At 34.1% G+C, this 14,038-nt stretch overlaps 1 protein-coding gene across 1 annotated transcript in view; it reads left to right on the forward strand.

The window, feature by feature from the left end:
- Positions 1 to 14,038, forward strand: part of IQCM (IQ motif containing M) — a 280,897-nt gene that overhangs the window by 141,953 nt on the left and 124,906 nt on the right. Inside the window, exon 11 of the mRNA XM_064479062.1 lies at positions 1,271 to 1,405. Coding sequence (XP_064335132.1) covers positions 1,271 to 1,405 — 135 coding nt within the window. The remainder of the gene's footprint in view (positions 1 to 1,270; positions 1,406 to 14,038) is intronic.

The following is a 14,038-nucleotide window of genomic DNA, read 5'->3' on the forward strand; positions in this document are numbered from 1 at the left end:
TGCTCCGCTGGGAGCCTTAATTACCTGGCACTTCTGGCTGTGCTGGTGGACAGAGTGGAGTCCTGCAGCCAGAGGGAGCCCTTAGGCAATGAAATGCAGGTGCGGGCACTTGAAAGTCAGGTCAGCATGCCCAGAAATGTAAGGCAATATGGAAGGGGACACCAATAGCAACTGCTCTAATTTGCTTATTTGAAAAGAGAAAAAGTCATAGGTATGCTAAATAAAAATTTATGTTTATTTTCTGCTGTGTTTCAGAATCTTGAATAGCTACTCATATTCAGGCCATCACTAAATATTTCTTGAACTTGTTGATGTCTCATGACTGTCCACTTCCACTGAATGAGTGAATGAATGGATAGAAAATTGAAGTCCATTGGTTGATTGCCAGGATGATACTTTAACTTCTGTTCGAAACCACTCTGATGCCCTTTGTCATTGGGAGCCCATATTTCAGAACTAAACCTGTACTGAGGCAGACCCTGCCCTTTTGCCAATGCTGATTAACAATCAGCTTCATGGGGCTTATCCATATACTTCAGAATGGCGAGTAAATACCACCTTTTGGGAAAAAAATGTTTATGGATAGCTACACTCAAAACATATATGTCAATTCTTTTGGTCATTATCTAACCACTGTTTAATGCCAAGTATGGGAGATAGGTGAGGGAAGGCCCACCTGAATGGTTTTCTGGGGAAACCTTGAGCCAGGAGTGGCAAAGGACCTTGAACTAGGAATACATGAAGTCAATGAGCAAAATGCAGATATAGTAAGGGCGAAATCAGGAGAAGAATAAGTGATCCAAAATGGAATCACCAATTCAATTAGTTAGAATGTGAGTAGAAGTCAAAAAGAGATGAAAAAATTAGGGAAACTAAAAAAATGAATGCTGAAATGGGTCAACAGAACTCAGGCCCCCAGAAACCCTGACACTGAAGCCATGGCTTATGATGTGGTTGGAGCATTGATGGGTGCAGAGTCTATGGACAACTGTCATGTAAATCAGGCCGGAGGATGCCAGTGTTCTCTTTAGAGAAGCAAGTCCAAATTTCACTCCAGTGGAATGTGGGAGGGAGGAGCATGCCCACTTCCTTCTAACCTTCCCCAGGAGGCTGAGATAGTGCTGCTTTCATCGTGAGGCTTACCACCAGACATCAAAATAAAACCGGAGTTAAATCTTCTCCAAATTGAGATGACAATTTCAGGTGGGGTGTGTACTTGATGTATTACTTACAAAGAAAATATTTTATTTTATCTTTTTTCTCCTTGTAGTCTATGAAACAATGTTTGCTAAAAGGGAAGACTGGCGAGGATTAGGAAGAAGTGAGCTCCTTAAATTCTTCAACGACTGTGGTCATTTCCCAACCCAGCAGCAAACTGATGAGGTTTGGGACCTGGTCCACAGAGGCGAGTGTTTTCTCATTTCTTTTCTTCTTTTGCTTTTGCCTTCCTTCTTTATTTCCTCCCTGTTTTCCTCCCTTGTTCTTTCCTTCCTTCCTTTTACTTTCAGTAAGCTTGTCTTATAAATCCTTTTTTTCAAATTTTTAAAACCCGATTTTAATATATATGAAAGAAGAGACTTAAAGAACAGGTTAAAAGAAGTGAATACAATAAAGTTATTTTAAGAGGGGTGGCGGAGATGATTTTTACGTTTTAAGTTCTTGATGTATTTTTCATACACTAAGTTTAGCCTGAATATATTTTAAATCATCATATTTGAAATACTGATGCTAAAATGATTTCTCCTGAATGGTTAGATTTGGTACTGAAGAACATAGTTAAGTTTAAATGTGTAAACATAAATTATTTCAATACAATAGATATTCAGTTTGAAAATTGATTATTTTCTGAACAATAAGTGAAAGGATAATATTGTAGTGTATGGGAATATGTAATAAATTAAATGGAGCAACGTTTCTCTCTTCTCTAAAAACTACTAAGTGGGTGGAAATTGTCACCAAAGTTATGGGAAATCTCAATGAATTTTCCTTAACCCGTTAAGATTCTTCTCAGCATTTCTTTTTATGTCCACACTGGTGCTGTGGCTTGCTGCTGTGTTTAGAGATGGTGGATGATGTATCCACAATTTAATTGAGAAGAAAAGGTAAACAAACAAAAGATTTCAGGACTTTTTTTTAATAGAGGAAAATGGCCCACATGCCGATAGGAAGGTATGATTAATGTCAGGGTGACAAGGTTGAGGCTTCATTATAGGTTGACGTTCTCATCCTTTGTTAGTTCTTAATGTAAACTGACCTAATTCTTTGCCTGTATATGGACTTTGCTTTGCCACTGCCAAATCACTAGTACTTAGACAGGTTTTCTAGACTCTCGATAAATATTTGTTCACAGACTAGAGAAGCATTCAAATCACTTTGTGCTTCAGTGGTCATGACTAGGTTGTTTGTTTAAGCAACTTTTTTTGATGAAAAAACATTTAATATTTATTATATAAAATTTGGGAATATAGAAATATATAAAATTACTAATAAATAGCAATTATTAATATTTAATGTTTATTGTTCCCAGTTTTTTTCTGTGCATGTAACAATTTTATGAAAATTGAGGTTTTCTGTAGTTTGAAAATCTACTTTTTTTTTTTTGCTTAACAGTACTCATAAATTTCCAAGGCATAAATATCTTTTACAACATTATTTATGACTTAGTAATAATCTATCATAAGGGTGTTCTACAAAGTGTTTACTGTTGCACATTTAAGTTCTTTATTTTTCTTTATAATAAATAATAATAAAATTTTAAAAATTGAATGTGACAAAATAGAAATCACCTGAGATTTCAGAAACTTATACTGATTAGTGTTATTAATTTAAAATATAATTTTTTGTTCAAATTAATAGTTCATAGTAATATTTTCCTCCACTGATTATTCTGGAATGTATCATAAAGGCTTAGGTTTAGAGCATGGCTCTAGAATTAGCTTGCCTGGGTTTAATTCCTGGCTCCTTCACTTAACTAGCTGTGTCTTTGGACAAGATATTTATCTCTGCTATGCCTTATTTCACTCATCTATAAAAGGAAGGTAATACTGTCTAAGTCATTGCACTGTTATGAGATTTAAATGAAATAACTTGTGTAAAATATGTGGCCCATAGTAAGTGCTCAGTAAGTGTTTGCTATTATTATTCTTTAAATTCTTAAGTATACTTAAATAATTATGAAAGTTGATTTTCATAATTTTTATTTTGAAAATGTTTAAATGTTGAACCTAATTATAGAATGATTTATTTTTATAGAGATTTTTGTATTGAATGTTATCCATTGGTTTCCACCCGTATCATCTCTTTTGATTATCATAATAATAACCTGTGTGCTAGAGGAGATGATATGCTTATTTATGTTCATTTCACAGCTGAGAGAACTGAGACTTAGAAAGAGACTTTTTTAAGCTCATTACGAGAGCTGGAACTTTATCCTTGGTCTCTTCAAGTTCAGTGCTGTTTCCATTTTACTATGTGGAGACACTTTAAAAGTTCAGTGCTACAAAAACATAATTAGGTGGATGATTAAAATATTCTTGACAGCAAGTACTGCCATTTATTGATCTTTCACATACTAGATAATGCCGTGCAATATAGTAGGTTTTTCTGTAAATAATTCACTGTATTGAATTTCTTATTAAAACTAGAATTTTCAAAAGAAAACTTAGTTTAAAAACATACTATTTTTATTATAATGCCTAAAATTGAGAAGCTTTCCTTTATAGAAAGAAGTCACTCTAACATAATTTAAAATATATATCCAATTATGTTGCTCAATCCAGTTAAAAAATTCTAGTGGTTCATAAGAAGCTTTCATTTAAAATGGAAATATTCTAAAGTAGTTGAAAGAAACCAGAAAATTTATGGGAAATGGAGCTAAATTAATGTTTTCTGCTTGCTTTTGGTATATACCATTTTTTAAGAGACTCTGATTTTACACATTTTTGATTGTCAGTCATCTTCATTCATACTGACTTCCTTGATTGTGGATAATAGCTCCAGATGTGCAACCTACACATTTTTTCATCCAGTAGAATATTTCATCTAACGTATATATACTTAATCCAATTGATTAACTTTTTCAGTGTATGATACCAAGTAGGTTAAATTTCTAAAACTGTATGTGTTCAGGTATTTTTAGCTTTTGTTTTTTCATTTTTTTCTTCTTATCACTATGGTAACAAAGAAATTGTGACTGAGGACATGATTTTTTGTCTGAAAATCTTCCTTTGGGAGAATGAAGCAACTTCAGACTGCCTGTATAGACTGATCTTAAAGGCTGAAGACCATGTAAACATGAGAACCTTTACTTGATATTTATTTAAATCTCAACAAAGAAAGCTAACTAATAGCAATGGAGTGGCATATCTCAAGAAAGATAATACATTTGGTTCTATGTTATCTATTCTCAAATCTTCTTAGATTTTTGAACTTTGAAGGTTTTCCAGTGTTTTCTCAACATGTAAATAGAACTTTTTAGTTTATTTTCTGCAACTAAAATAATAGAAAACTCAACAATGAAGACAAGTCCATTTTCACTGTGGAGCCCTAGATAAAAACCTTAAAACCTGAAATAGTCTATGCATCTGAAGAAACTATGGTCTGAGATAGGATATGAATTATTTCAGGCTCCCTGACTAATTGGTGGCAAACTGTAACTATATCCTGGGCCGCCTCCTCCTCAAGGCACAGCTTTGTCCCCCACAAGCAGACAACACTGGATTTTCTGCTATTTTCTCAAGATACAGCTTTGTGTTATTAAATGGGAAGCATATAACGATTTTCTCCTAAATTTTTTTTTCATATGAACAAGCACTCTAACAATAAGATTTTGATTATGCAGAAAAGGGATTAAGGAGGATTAATAAAAGATAGTAGATAATAGAGGATACTAGGGCATAAGAAATTCTGATGGTAAAAGAATGCAGAAGTATAGGAGATAACATGTTAAAAAGCTTTATTCTAAATAACTTCTAAAAGAGAAATTTAGCACATTCTTATTATAAACATTTTGAAAATATATACTAAAACCAAGAGATGAAAATAAAAATACTGGCCATTTTGTTTCAGAGTGACATGAGGCTACTGACTAGAGGTCAACTAGAATAGGTAGCCAGGTCTTGTAAAGATCTCCTAGGGCCATCATAAACATGAGGGGAAGGTGTCTGGCAATTTGTCTTCTTTTTTATATAATAAAAATGTGATCACACTGTGCATTTATGTTGCTGGTACAGATCTCAGTCCATGAACTCACTGTTTCTCTACAAAGAGTTAATTTTTATTTCAAACCTCCATCAAACTTTAATCTCAGTCAATTTGGCTTTTCATTTTCTTTTTATGAGGTTGTGGCTAAATAAGGAGGGAAGGCTGTGTAGTGACACAGCATGTGGAGTGTCCTGTCCACCTGATCTGCAGTATCATATGTGGACACAGGCATTTCCTGGTGTATTGGTCTGCCAGTTCCCATGACAACTACCACAGGCTGGGTGGTTGAACAATAGAAATTTATTTTCTCACAGCTTTGGAGGCTGGAAGTTCAACATCACGGTGCTGACAGAGCTGGCTTCTCTTGAAGCCTCTGTCCTTGACTTGCAGACCACTGGCCTTCTTGCTATGTCCTTACATGGTCTTTTTTCTGTGTGCCTGTCTCAGATGTCTCTCCCTCTTCTTATAAGGCCGCTAGTCTTACTGGATTAGGGCCCCATCCTTATCACCTCATTTAACCTTTAAAGGTCCTACATCTAAAAAGAGTCACATTTGAGTTTAAGACCTCAACATATGAATTTGGAGGGGACACACTTAAATCCATAACACCTGAGAGATCCATTTGACTTGTTGGATAACTTACTACTCACATTTAGTCAGTCCCAGCGGGTTGCTATGGAGATTTTTTAAAGGTCTCTTTTAGGTTAGTCTACATATTAAAAAATTCACTCATTGTGAGTGTACAGTTAAATGACTTTTGGCAAATTTATAATTTTGTGAAACCATAAGCACAACAGGTTTTAAAGATTTCTATAACCTGAAAAGTTCTGTTAAGTCCATTTTCAGTCAGTCCCTACTGTTACCCCCAGTCCCAGATAACTACTGATCTGCTATATATGTCTATAGAATTGCCATTTCTAGAAATTTCACATAAATAGGATGATACAATATGTGTATATTGTGGCTGACTTCTTTCACGTAACATGTTTTTCAGGTTCATTAGTGATGTGGCATGTATCAGTACTTCATTCCTTCTTATTACTGAATAATATTCCATTATGCATATATCACATTTTGTTTATTCATCAGTTGGTAGATATTTGGGTTGTTTCTACCTTTTGGTTATGAATAATGCTGCCATAAACATCTCTTTGTTGTTTTAATTTTCACTTCCCTACAAAACTAATAATATTGAGCATTTTTTCATGTTCTTATTAGATATTCATATACTATCTTTTGAAAACTGTCTATTCAAAACTTTTGTGTATTGTTTTACTTCAAAGCTTTGTTTTCTTATTATTGAATTATTGGAGTTCTTTATATATTCTGGATTCAAACTCTTTATCAGATACACAATTTGCAAATATTTTCTCCCTGTCAATGGAATATATTTTCATTTTTAAAATGATATCTGAAGCACAGTAGTTACAAATGTTTATAAAGTTTAATTCATCAATTTTTTTCTTTTCTAGAGTAGGCTTTTGCTGTCATAGTTTAGAAATCTTTGCCTCTTAAAAGATAAATATTTTCTTCTATTTTTTCCCTAGAAGTTTTATGATTTAGCTCTTTTAGGTCTATAGTCAATTTTAGTTTAATCTGTTTGCATGTTTTAATATACGGTGTTTCTTCTATAGGCAGCATGGAGTTTGATCTTGCTTTTTTATAATATAGTTTGACAAGCCTGTCATTTGATTGGAGTCTGTAGTCCATTCACATTTGATGCTATGATTGATGTGGTTGGAGTTACGTTTGCCATTTTGCTATTTGTTTATTGTATGGTTTATGTGTCTCTGTTGTTCCTTTGTTCCTCCTTTACTGCCTTCTTTTGTATTTTTTACAAATATTTTTACTGTACTATTGTAACTACACTGTGAATTTTTAAACTGTATTTTAAAAATTATTTTCTTAGTGGCTGCTCTATGGATTGCAGTATACTTCCTAACTTATCACAGTATTGTTCAGATTAATACTAAATAATTTCCAGTTAAGTACACCAACTTTGTTTCAGTATAGTTCCATGTCATCTCTCCTCCTCTGTGCTCTTATCATCATATGCATTGCATATATAAAGTTTATAAACCTAGCAATGCTGTTTTAAAATTATGATTTTATATAATCAGGTGGTTTTAAGGGGGTTAAAAAGGAATGTGAAAAATATTTTATAGTTTTTTTATATTAAATATATACACTTGTGTGTATATATATATGTGTGTGTGTGTATATATAAATATTTGAATACATTTACCACCTCCTTTGCTTTTCATTACATCTTTGGATAGGAATTAACATCTGGTGTCTTTTCCTTTGAGCAGGTCTTCTAACAGTAATTTCTCATAATCTTTTTAAATCTGGAAATGTCTTTACCACTTTAATTTTTTTTGAAGGATAGTTTTTCTGGATAGAGATTTCTTGATTGACAATTTTATTTTTCAGTACTTTGAATGTATTCTTCCACTGGCTCCTGGTCACCATTGGTTCTGATGGGACATCAGTCATAAATCTTATTTTTGTTCTCCTATATATGATAAGGTGTTTGTCATTTTATGGTTTCAAGGTTAACTCTTTGTCTTTGTCTTTCAACACTTTGGGTATGGTGTGTCTAGGTGTGAATCAATTTTTATTATACTTGGGGCTCATTGAACCTCTTGGATCTTTAAATGTGTTTTTTAAATCAAATTTGGCAATTTTTCAGCCAAATTGTTTTGTGTTTTTTTCTCTCTCTTCTTTTCGTCTAGGACCCTCTTATATTTATATTAGTCTGTTTAATATTATCCCAGAAGTTTCTGAGGCTATGTTTAATTTTTTTTTAATTCATTTGTTCCATTCTTAGAAGTAGATAATAGTTACTGATCTACTTTCAACCTCACTATTTCTCCCTTCTCTCTTCTCAAGTACATTACCTAGACTATTTTGTGAATTTTTCATTCCATTATTGTATTTTTCATCTCTGGAATCTTTTAGTTACTTTTTATAGATTTTATTTCTCTTGATAATTCTTATTTTTGAGTAATTGTCATATTTTCCTTTAATTCTTTAAGTATAATTTATTTTAAATATTTAAGCATATTTATAATAGCATTTTGAGGTCTTTTTGTCTGCTAAATCTAGAATTTGAGTCCATTCAATTTTCATTGACTTTTTCTTCCCTGAGGATAGGTCACACTTTCCTGTTTTTTGAGTGTTTCTTTTTTTTTTTTTTTATAATTGTTGAACATTGGACATTTTAGTTAATATGTTTTTGCAACTATGGATTCTGACCTTCCCCACTCCAAGGGTTTATTTATTAGTAATTGTCTGGACTTAATATGTGGAATCTGATCTCCTCTCCATGATGTTTGGCTATTCATTTTTCTGCTCAGTTATTGTTTTAATTCTTTGGGGGGGGTTCAAACAGATCATCTTTGTATCTGTATAACTTAGTTCTCAGCCAATAATTGGCCAGATGTTTTACTCAAAACACCTTGAGCCCCTGAGGTCTCCACCATCTGTGTGTGGATTTGGGAGTACATTCAATGTTCAATTTTATGTCTGCCTCATATTTTACTTTCCGCTGGCACTCTTGGGTTTTTTCTGTTCATTACCATTGTTTCCTGGTTAGCTTGGGATGTGTGTAGAGATTATCAAATCTTTCTATTGCCTTCTTATTTTCAGAACCTATTAAATTTGCAGTTGTCCTGTGGTTGCCCCCAACTGAGACTGAAACTCAGGCTTGCAGAGCTGCAGCTTCTGTCCATTTATTTCTTATCAAGTGTGTTATTTATACTGTTAATGCCAGTTGGTTTTGATTTTTTCTCACCTCTTCAAATCAGTTTAGCTTCCTTTGATGGCTTTATATGTGGAGAAAATAATTCTCATTTTAGGCATATTGACATTGGTCAAGTCTTCTGACCCTTGTCAGGATCCAGTTCAGTAGAGCCTATGACCTATAGGTCTACATTCGTTCACTAGAGGAAGACGAAATGCTCAAAAATGTAGTTATATGAGTATAACTCTTGGAACAAAATCAGATTATCAGAAATGAAGCAATAAAGATGATTTAGGCAGGTGGCCAGTATTAGGAATATCTGATACTTCTGCTGATGACTGAATAATGATAATAGTCCTTCTAGTATCACCTCCACTTCATTAATGAAAGGAGTCCCCTAAATTGTACTGCCATGAAGTTTTTTTTTTTTTTTGTTTAAAGCAGCATTTAAAGTTTTTGGGTTATGCAACGCTGGGTAACTTGAGAGAGTTTGATGTTTGTCCCACCTACTCTGATGGGTTTACTATTCAGGTCTTATGAATCTATAGACTCTTACTATGCATTGCAAAGATATAAAGGTTTGTTAGTGATGTCTATAACCCTTGTGTAGCAGTATGTCACCTTTTTTCTGGTGTTTTGATAGATATTGTCTACTACTTTCATCCATGTGAGAAGTAAAAGAACATTCTTTTCTCTGGTTGATAATTTCTGGTATGTCATGAAGTGAAAGGAAATACATTAGAGCATATTGTATGGATGCCTTCCCTGACTGAGACAATCCAGAATATTTTTTATAAAAGTGTTCTTGCAAATATATTCAACAAACATCTTTCGAGCATTTAGTATGTTCTGTGAAATTTAATGTGGTTCAAAAGTCTTAGAGTCCCCACAATAACTGCGGGGACAGGCACATGTATAACTAGATAAATACAATGTTGTAAATGCTTATACATTCAAATATGTATCAAGTACAGAGATGATACAGATACTAATTATGTCTTAAGTTTGGAAATCAGGGAAAGTTAGAGTATTTAAGACTTGAATCAGTCATTGTGCTAACTAGATTAATAACAAAAAAGACAAGAGTTTAATGCATAAAGGATTGTGTGCAAAGCAAATTAGAATTTTCAGGGATGCTGGTAACACTGAATAGAGGAGAGTATGTGTCTGCTGGGTGGATAACTGGGGAGGGGCTTGATGTTACTAAAACTGCTGACTAAAAGATACCAGATCATTCATTGAGATCTAGTTGACTGTGGTTGCCTTTCCATATAGGATTCTTCTTATTTTGGGTTTCTTGTTCACCTGTCATCTGCCTACCGGAAATGGATGTTTCCAAATGTACAATGCAAATTAGATTTTGGATATAAATCAGTTTTGTAACAGTAGGAGCTATTTAAACACTTCTCCCTAGAGCTTGAATACCCCTGAATAAACTAGATACCAAACCCTAGGGACAAAGAGCAACCCCAAAAGATCTGTCTATCATCACCTTGCTTCAGCTACCTAATACAAGCAGCTGCTCCTAAAATTCCACCTGCTTTCTCCCTAACACTTTTTAAAGATAGTTCTTGACATTTTGTCTCATCTTACATTATTTAACACCGTTAATGCCCTCTTTCACTCTAGCCATGGTTGTGCAAAGCCTGTGAAAGCCTATGTTAATGATACGCCCTGGGAATGGTTGTTGCCAGTGGAAGACGTTCCCCTTTCTCCTCTTTCCTATCCTGCAGTCACATGAGTTGTTACTGCAGTTATTAAGTTCCTCTAATTAGCCATACTGGGTTTTTTTAAATCTTTGGGTCTTTATTACTTGGGTTGAAATAGTTGTATCATTGTTATATAAGCTGCACAGAGAATCTGATTAAATTGTGTAATATTACTTAACACCAGCCATTCTTCTAAAGCCTGTCTGTTTTCTTTAAGTAGAAAATAACCATCTTTAAGAAACAGCAGGAACAGCAGGGGTCTGAGAGTGGTGTTAAGTTCAATAGAGGTATAATTACTTTCATAAGTCTGTTAGAGAGCAAGGCTTTCGGCTTCTTTTGTTAGATCACTGTTTATTAAGATTACACACCCAGCACTCCTAACATGGAGAGATCCACCAGCAGGTCTTTGTTTTATATGATTGAATTACTATAATATCAGGAATATAAACTCCCTGGTGAGAACAACTTTGCTATGCAAGTCTCTGATAAATGAAAGAATTATTGATATAAAATATTTCATCAGAAGTGCTTATGAAATGCAAAACTTTATGATATAGTATAGCTATTCCAACATTGTAAACAGAATTAAAGAGCTCTATTTTTTTCTGGCATTTCATTTTATCCAGAGTCCTGTTAATTCCCATAGTGAAGTAAAAACTTACAAAGGACTTAAAGTAGTTTTCAGCCATTTACAGTCAAATAAGTCTTGCAGTTCTTACTCAGTTCACTTCTTAAGTCACCTTTAGGAATGAACATCTTCTAGCATTTCTGAATCAAGCTTTTAAAAGGAATTATGCTCTGCTTGGTAAGGCACCATGATGCTCCAGTGCTGTGAAGTCTATTGTGCTGATATGTTATAAGTGGTGTTGAAATGAAAGCTTATGATTCAGATTCCTGAAACCAAGCCTCTTTAGGGATGCTGCCAAATTAGATGCCAAAAGTTAATGCTAACGGATTGTTTACTAAAAGTTTACCTCTGCTGTCACAAGCCCACGAGAGCTTCATTTGGGCATTTCTGTTTCCAGAATTTAAAATTCTGTGACTGTTACCACATTGAAATCAGCATGGCAATACTGTTATGTAGATGCAGGGGTTTTTTTTTTGTTGTTGTTTTTTTTAACCAGAGCCATATTGGCCTGTTATGCAAAGTGTTTACAGAGTAAGCTTCTTTTAAGGCATAGTTTTTGAGGAGTTTTAAGGTAAATATCTCATGATCCTACCATAAAATTCTTGAATTTCTATTCTTTAGAAGTATTCCTGCCAATGATTCTTTATCTACCAATGCTTATATATATATATATATATATATATATATATATTTTTTTTTTTTTTTTAGCATGATGAGGGACCAAACATCCTTTTAACTGATTTGTTAAGCAATTTAAATATAGAGGACTTGATTTACATATACATCCTTGTATGTACTTATAATGCTTTGAGGCAGACACAAGAACACACATATAAGCACTTTTTTTTTTTTTTTAGTTTTTTGAGGGGGGAGGTAATTAGTTCTATTTAATTAGTTTTTTAATAGAGGTATTGGGGATTGAACCCAGGACCTTGTGCATGTTAAGCATGCACTCTACCACTTGAGCTATATACCCTTGCCCCATAAACGTAGTTGTATAGCATGTATATTATAGTTAGTAGCTCTCATCAGCACTGATAACTGCCTAGAAGAAAGGCAGATACCATAACATTCTCTTTTTCTTTATTATTCTGTGGAGTTTAATTCATAGTACCAATCAGAGAAGACACAAAATTGACTGTACACCTATTATGCATATTTTCTAGCATTGAGATTCACATTTAATATTAAACAATCACTTAAATTAGTGGCTCTTACCCAAGATCTCATAACATGTTCATGCATCTAAATAAGTTATAAGTGAGTTCCAAATCTTTTGATTCTAAGGAAGTTAATGTCCCCGGATTTTTAAAGTAAGAAATGAATTTGAATGGATTACAAGACAATCCCTATAACGTAACTTTCATTTGCTGGAATTCCATAGTATTTGTTGAGGAGAGAGAGGAGGGAACTGTGGCTTGAGTGTTGGAAACTCCATCTAAGTACAGCCTTTGTGCATGTACCATGCAGGTAAACCTCAGTTCTGGGCGGCTGTAGCCAGGAACAGAATGAGAAACCCTGTTTTGCATTAATGCCCCATGTCAGCTAACTAATTTCTAGCAGATAACTCTTACTCTGCCCTTGGAAAAAAATCTGATTATTGCATAGAATAAGGAGTAGTTCTTCTTTTCAGGGATAAGATGATTACTAGTGTAACTACTACATAGCTCTTGCTAATGCCAAACTTTAGTATTTTCTGTAGGTACCGAGAGCAAATCATTGTTTGAAAGACTTCTAATACCATGTTCTCCATTGTGTTTTGGTTACAGTGAAAGACAAGGAGGGCTATTACCCATTACCGTATTTTGAACAGTTAGTCTGCAGGGGATAACTAGCTCCCTAACACAGCATTTGCAGGACACAGCAGTTAAAGTACCTTGAGAAACTATTTTTCTGTTTACTTCCAGCTGTCTTGTGTTCTCAGTCTTCTGGAGATGCTTGTTTTCAGTGCTTCTCGAGCTCTCATTTTTAGAGTATTCATTTCTAACAATTGTATTCCAATAGCTGCTTCATTACTTCCTTGGTTGTAACTAGATTTTGTCATTAGCAGTAACATCTTTCATTTTTCTTTTAAGCCTCTTACTTTCTGGTCACCTCCTCATATTTTTCTAGCTCTTCTCCCCCTTCAATAAATTTGCACCCCCCTGGGGACATTCAACACATTAACTTTATATATTTATGATATTAGTAACCCCTGAGATTTTTTTTTTTACCATTCTCCTTACTGAACTTAGATTCATTCCATGGTATCCCTGCATACATTTTTACTTCCTTACCCTCTTCTGATTTATTTTCCAACAGGCTGAATCTAATAAAAACAACAGTAAAACCAACTTTCTGCCTAATTCATGCAGATAAACATGGCATGGCTGGAGAAAAACATAACTAGGCTGATTTATTTCACTTTCACTTTCTGATCACAGATGTCAAGTGGACCCTCAGAATTGACAAGCAGTTTTAGTCCACATTTCAAGTTAATTCAGTCTTCTCTCTCCAATTAATATTACACATGATCTTGGCCTTCCTCAGACTTTAAACATCTCGTCTTCCTCCTTTCTGCTGATGACTTTTATTTCTAATGAAATGGGTATAGCAGACAATATTAGAAAAGATGATCTTATCTTCCTACCTCTCAATCTGTCAACCTTCCAGCATCTTCAGCTTCAGAGCCTGCTTCTCTTCCTCTTGCAATGGATGAACATCTCCCTGTTCATCCCTTCTTGTTGACAGTATCACATTGTCTGGGACTTACTC

Source organism: Camelus dromedarius, chromosome 1 (assembly GCF_036321535.1).
Source record: "Camelus dromedarius isolate mCamDro1 chromosome 1, mCamDro1.pat, whole genome shotgun sequence".
NCBI classification, from domain to species: domain Eukaryota; kingdom Metazoa; phylum Chordata; class Mammalia; order Artiodactyla; family Camelidae; genus Camelus; species Camelus dromedarius.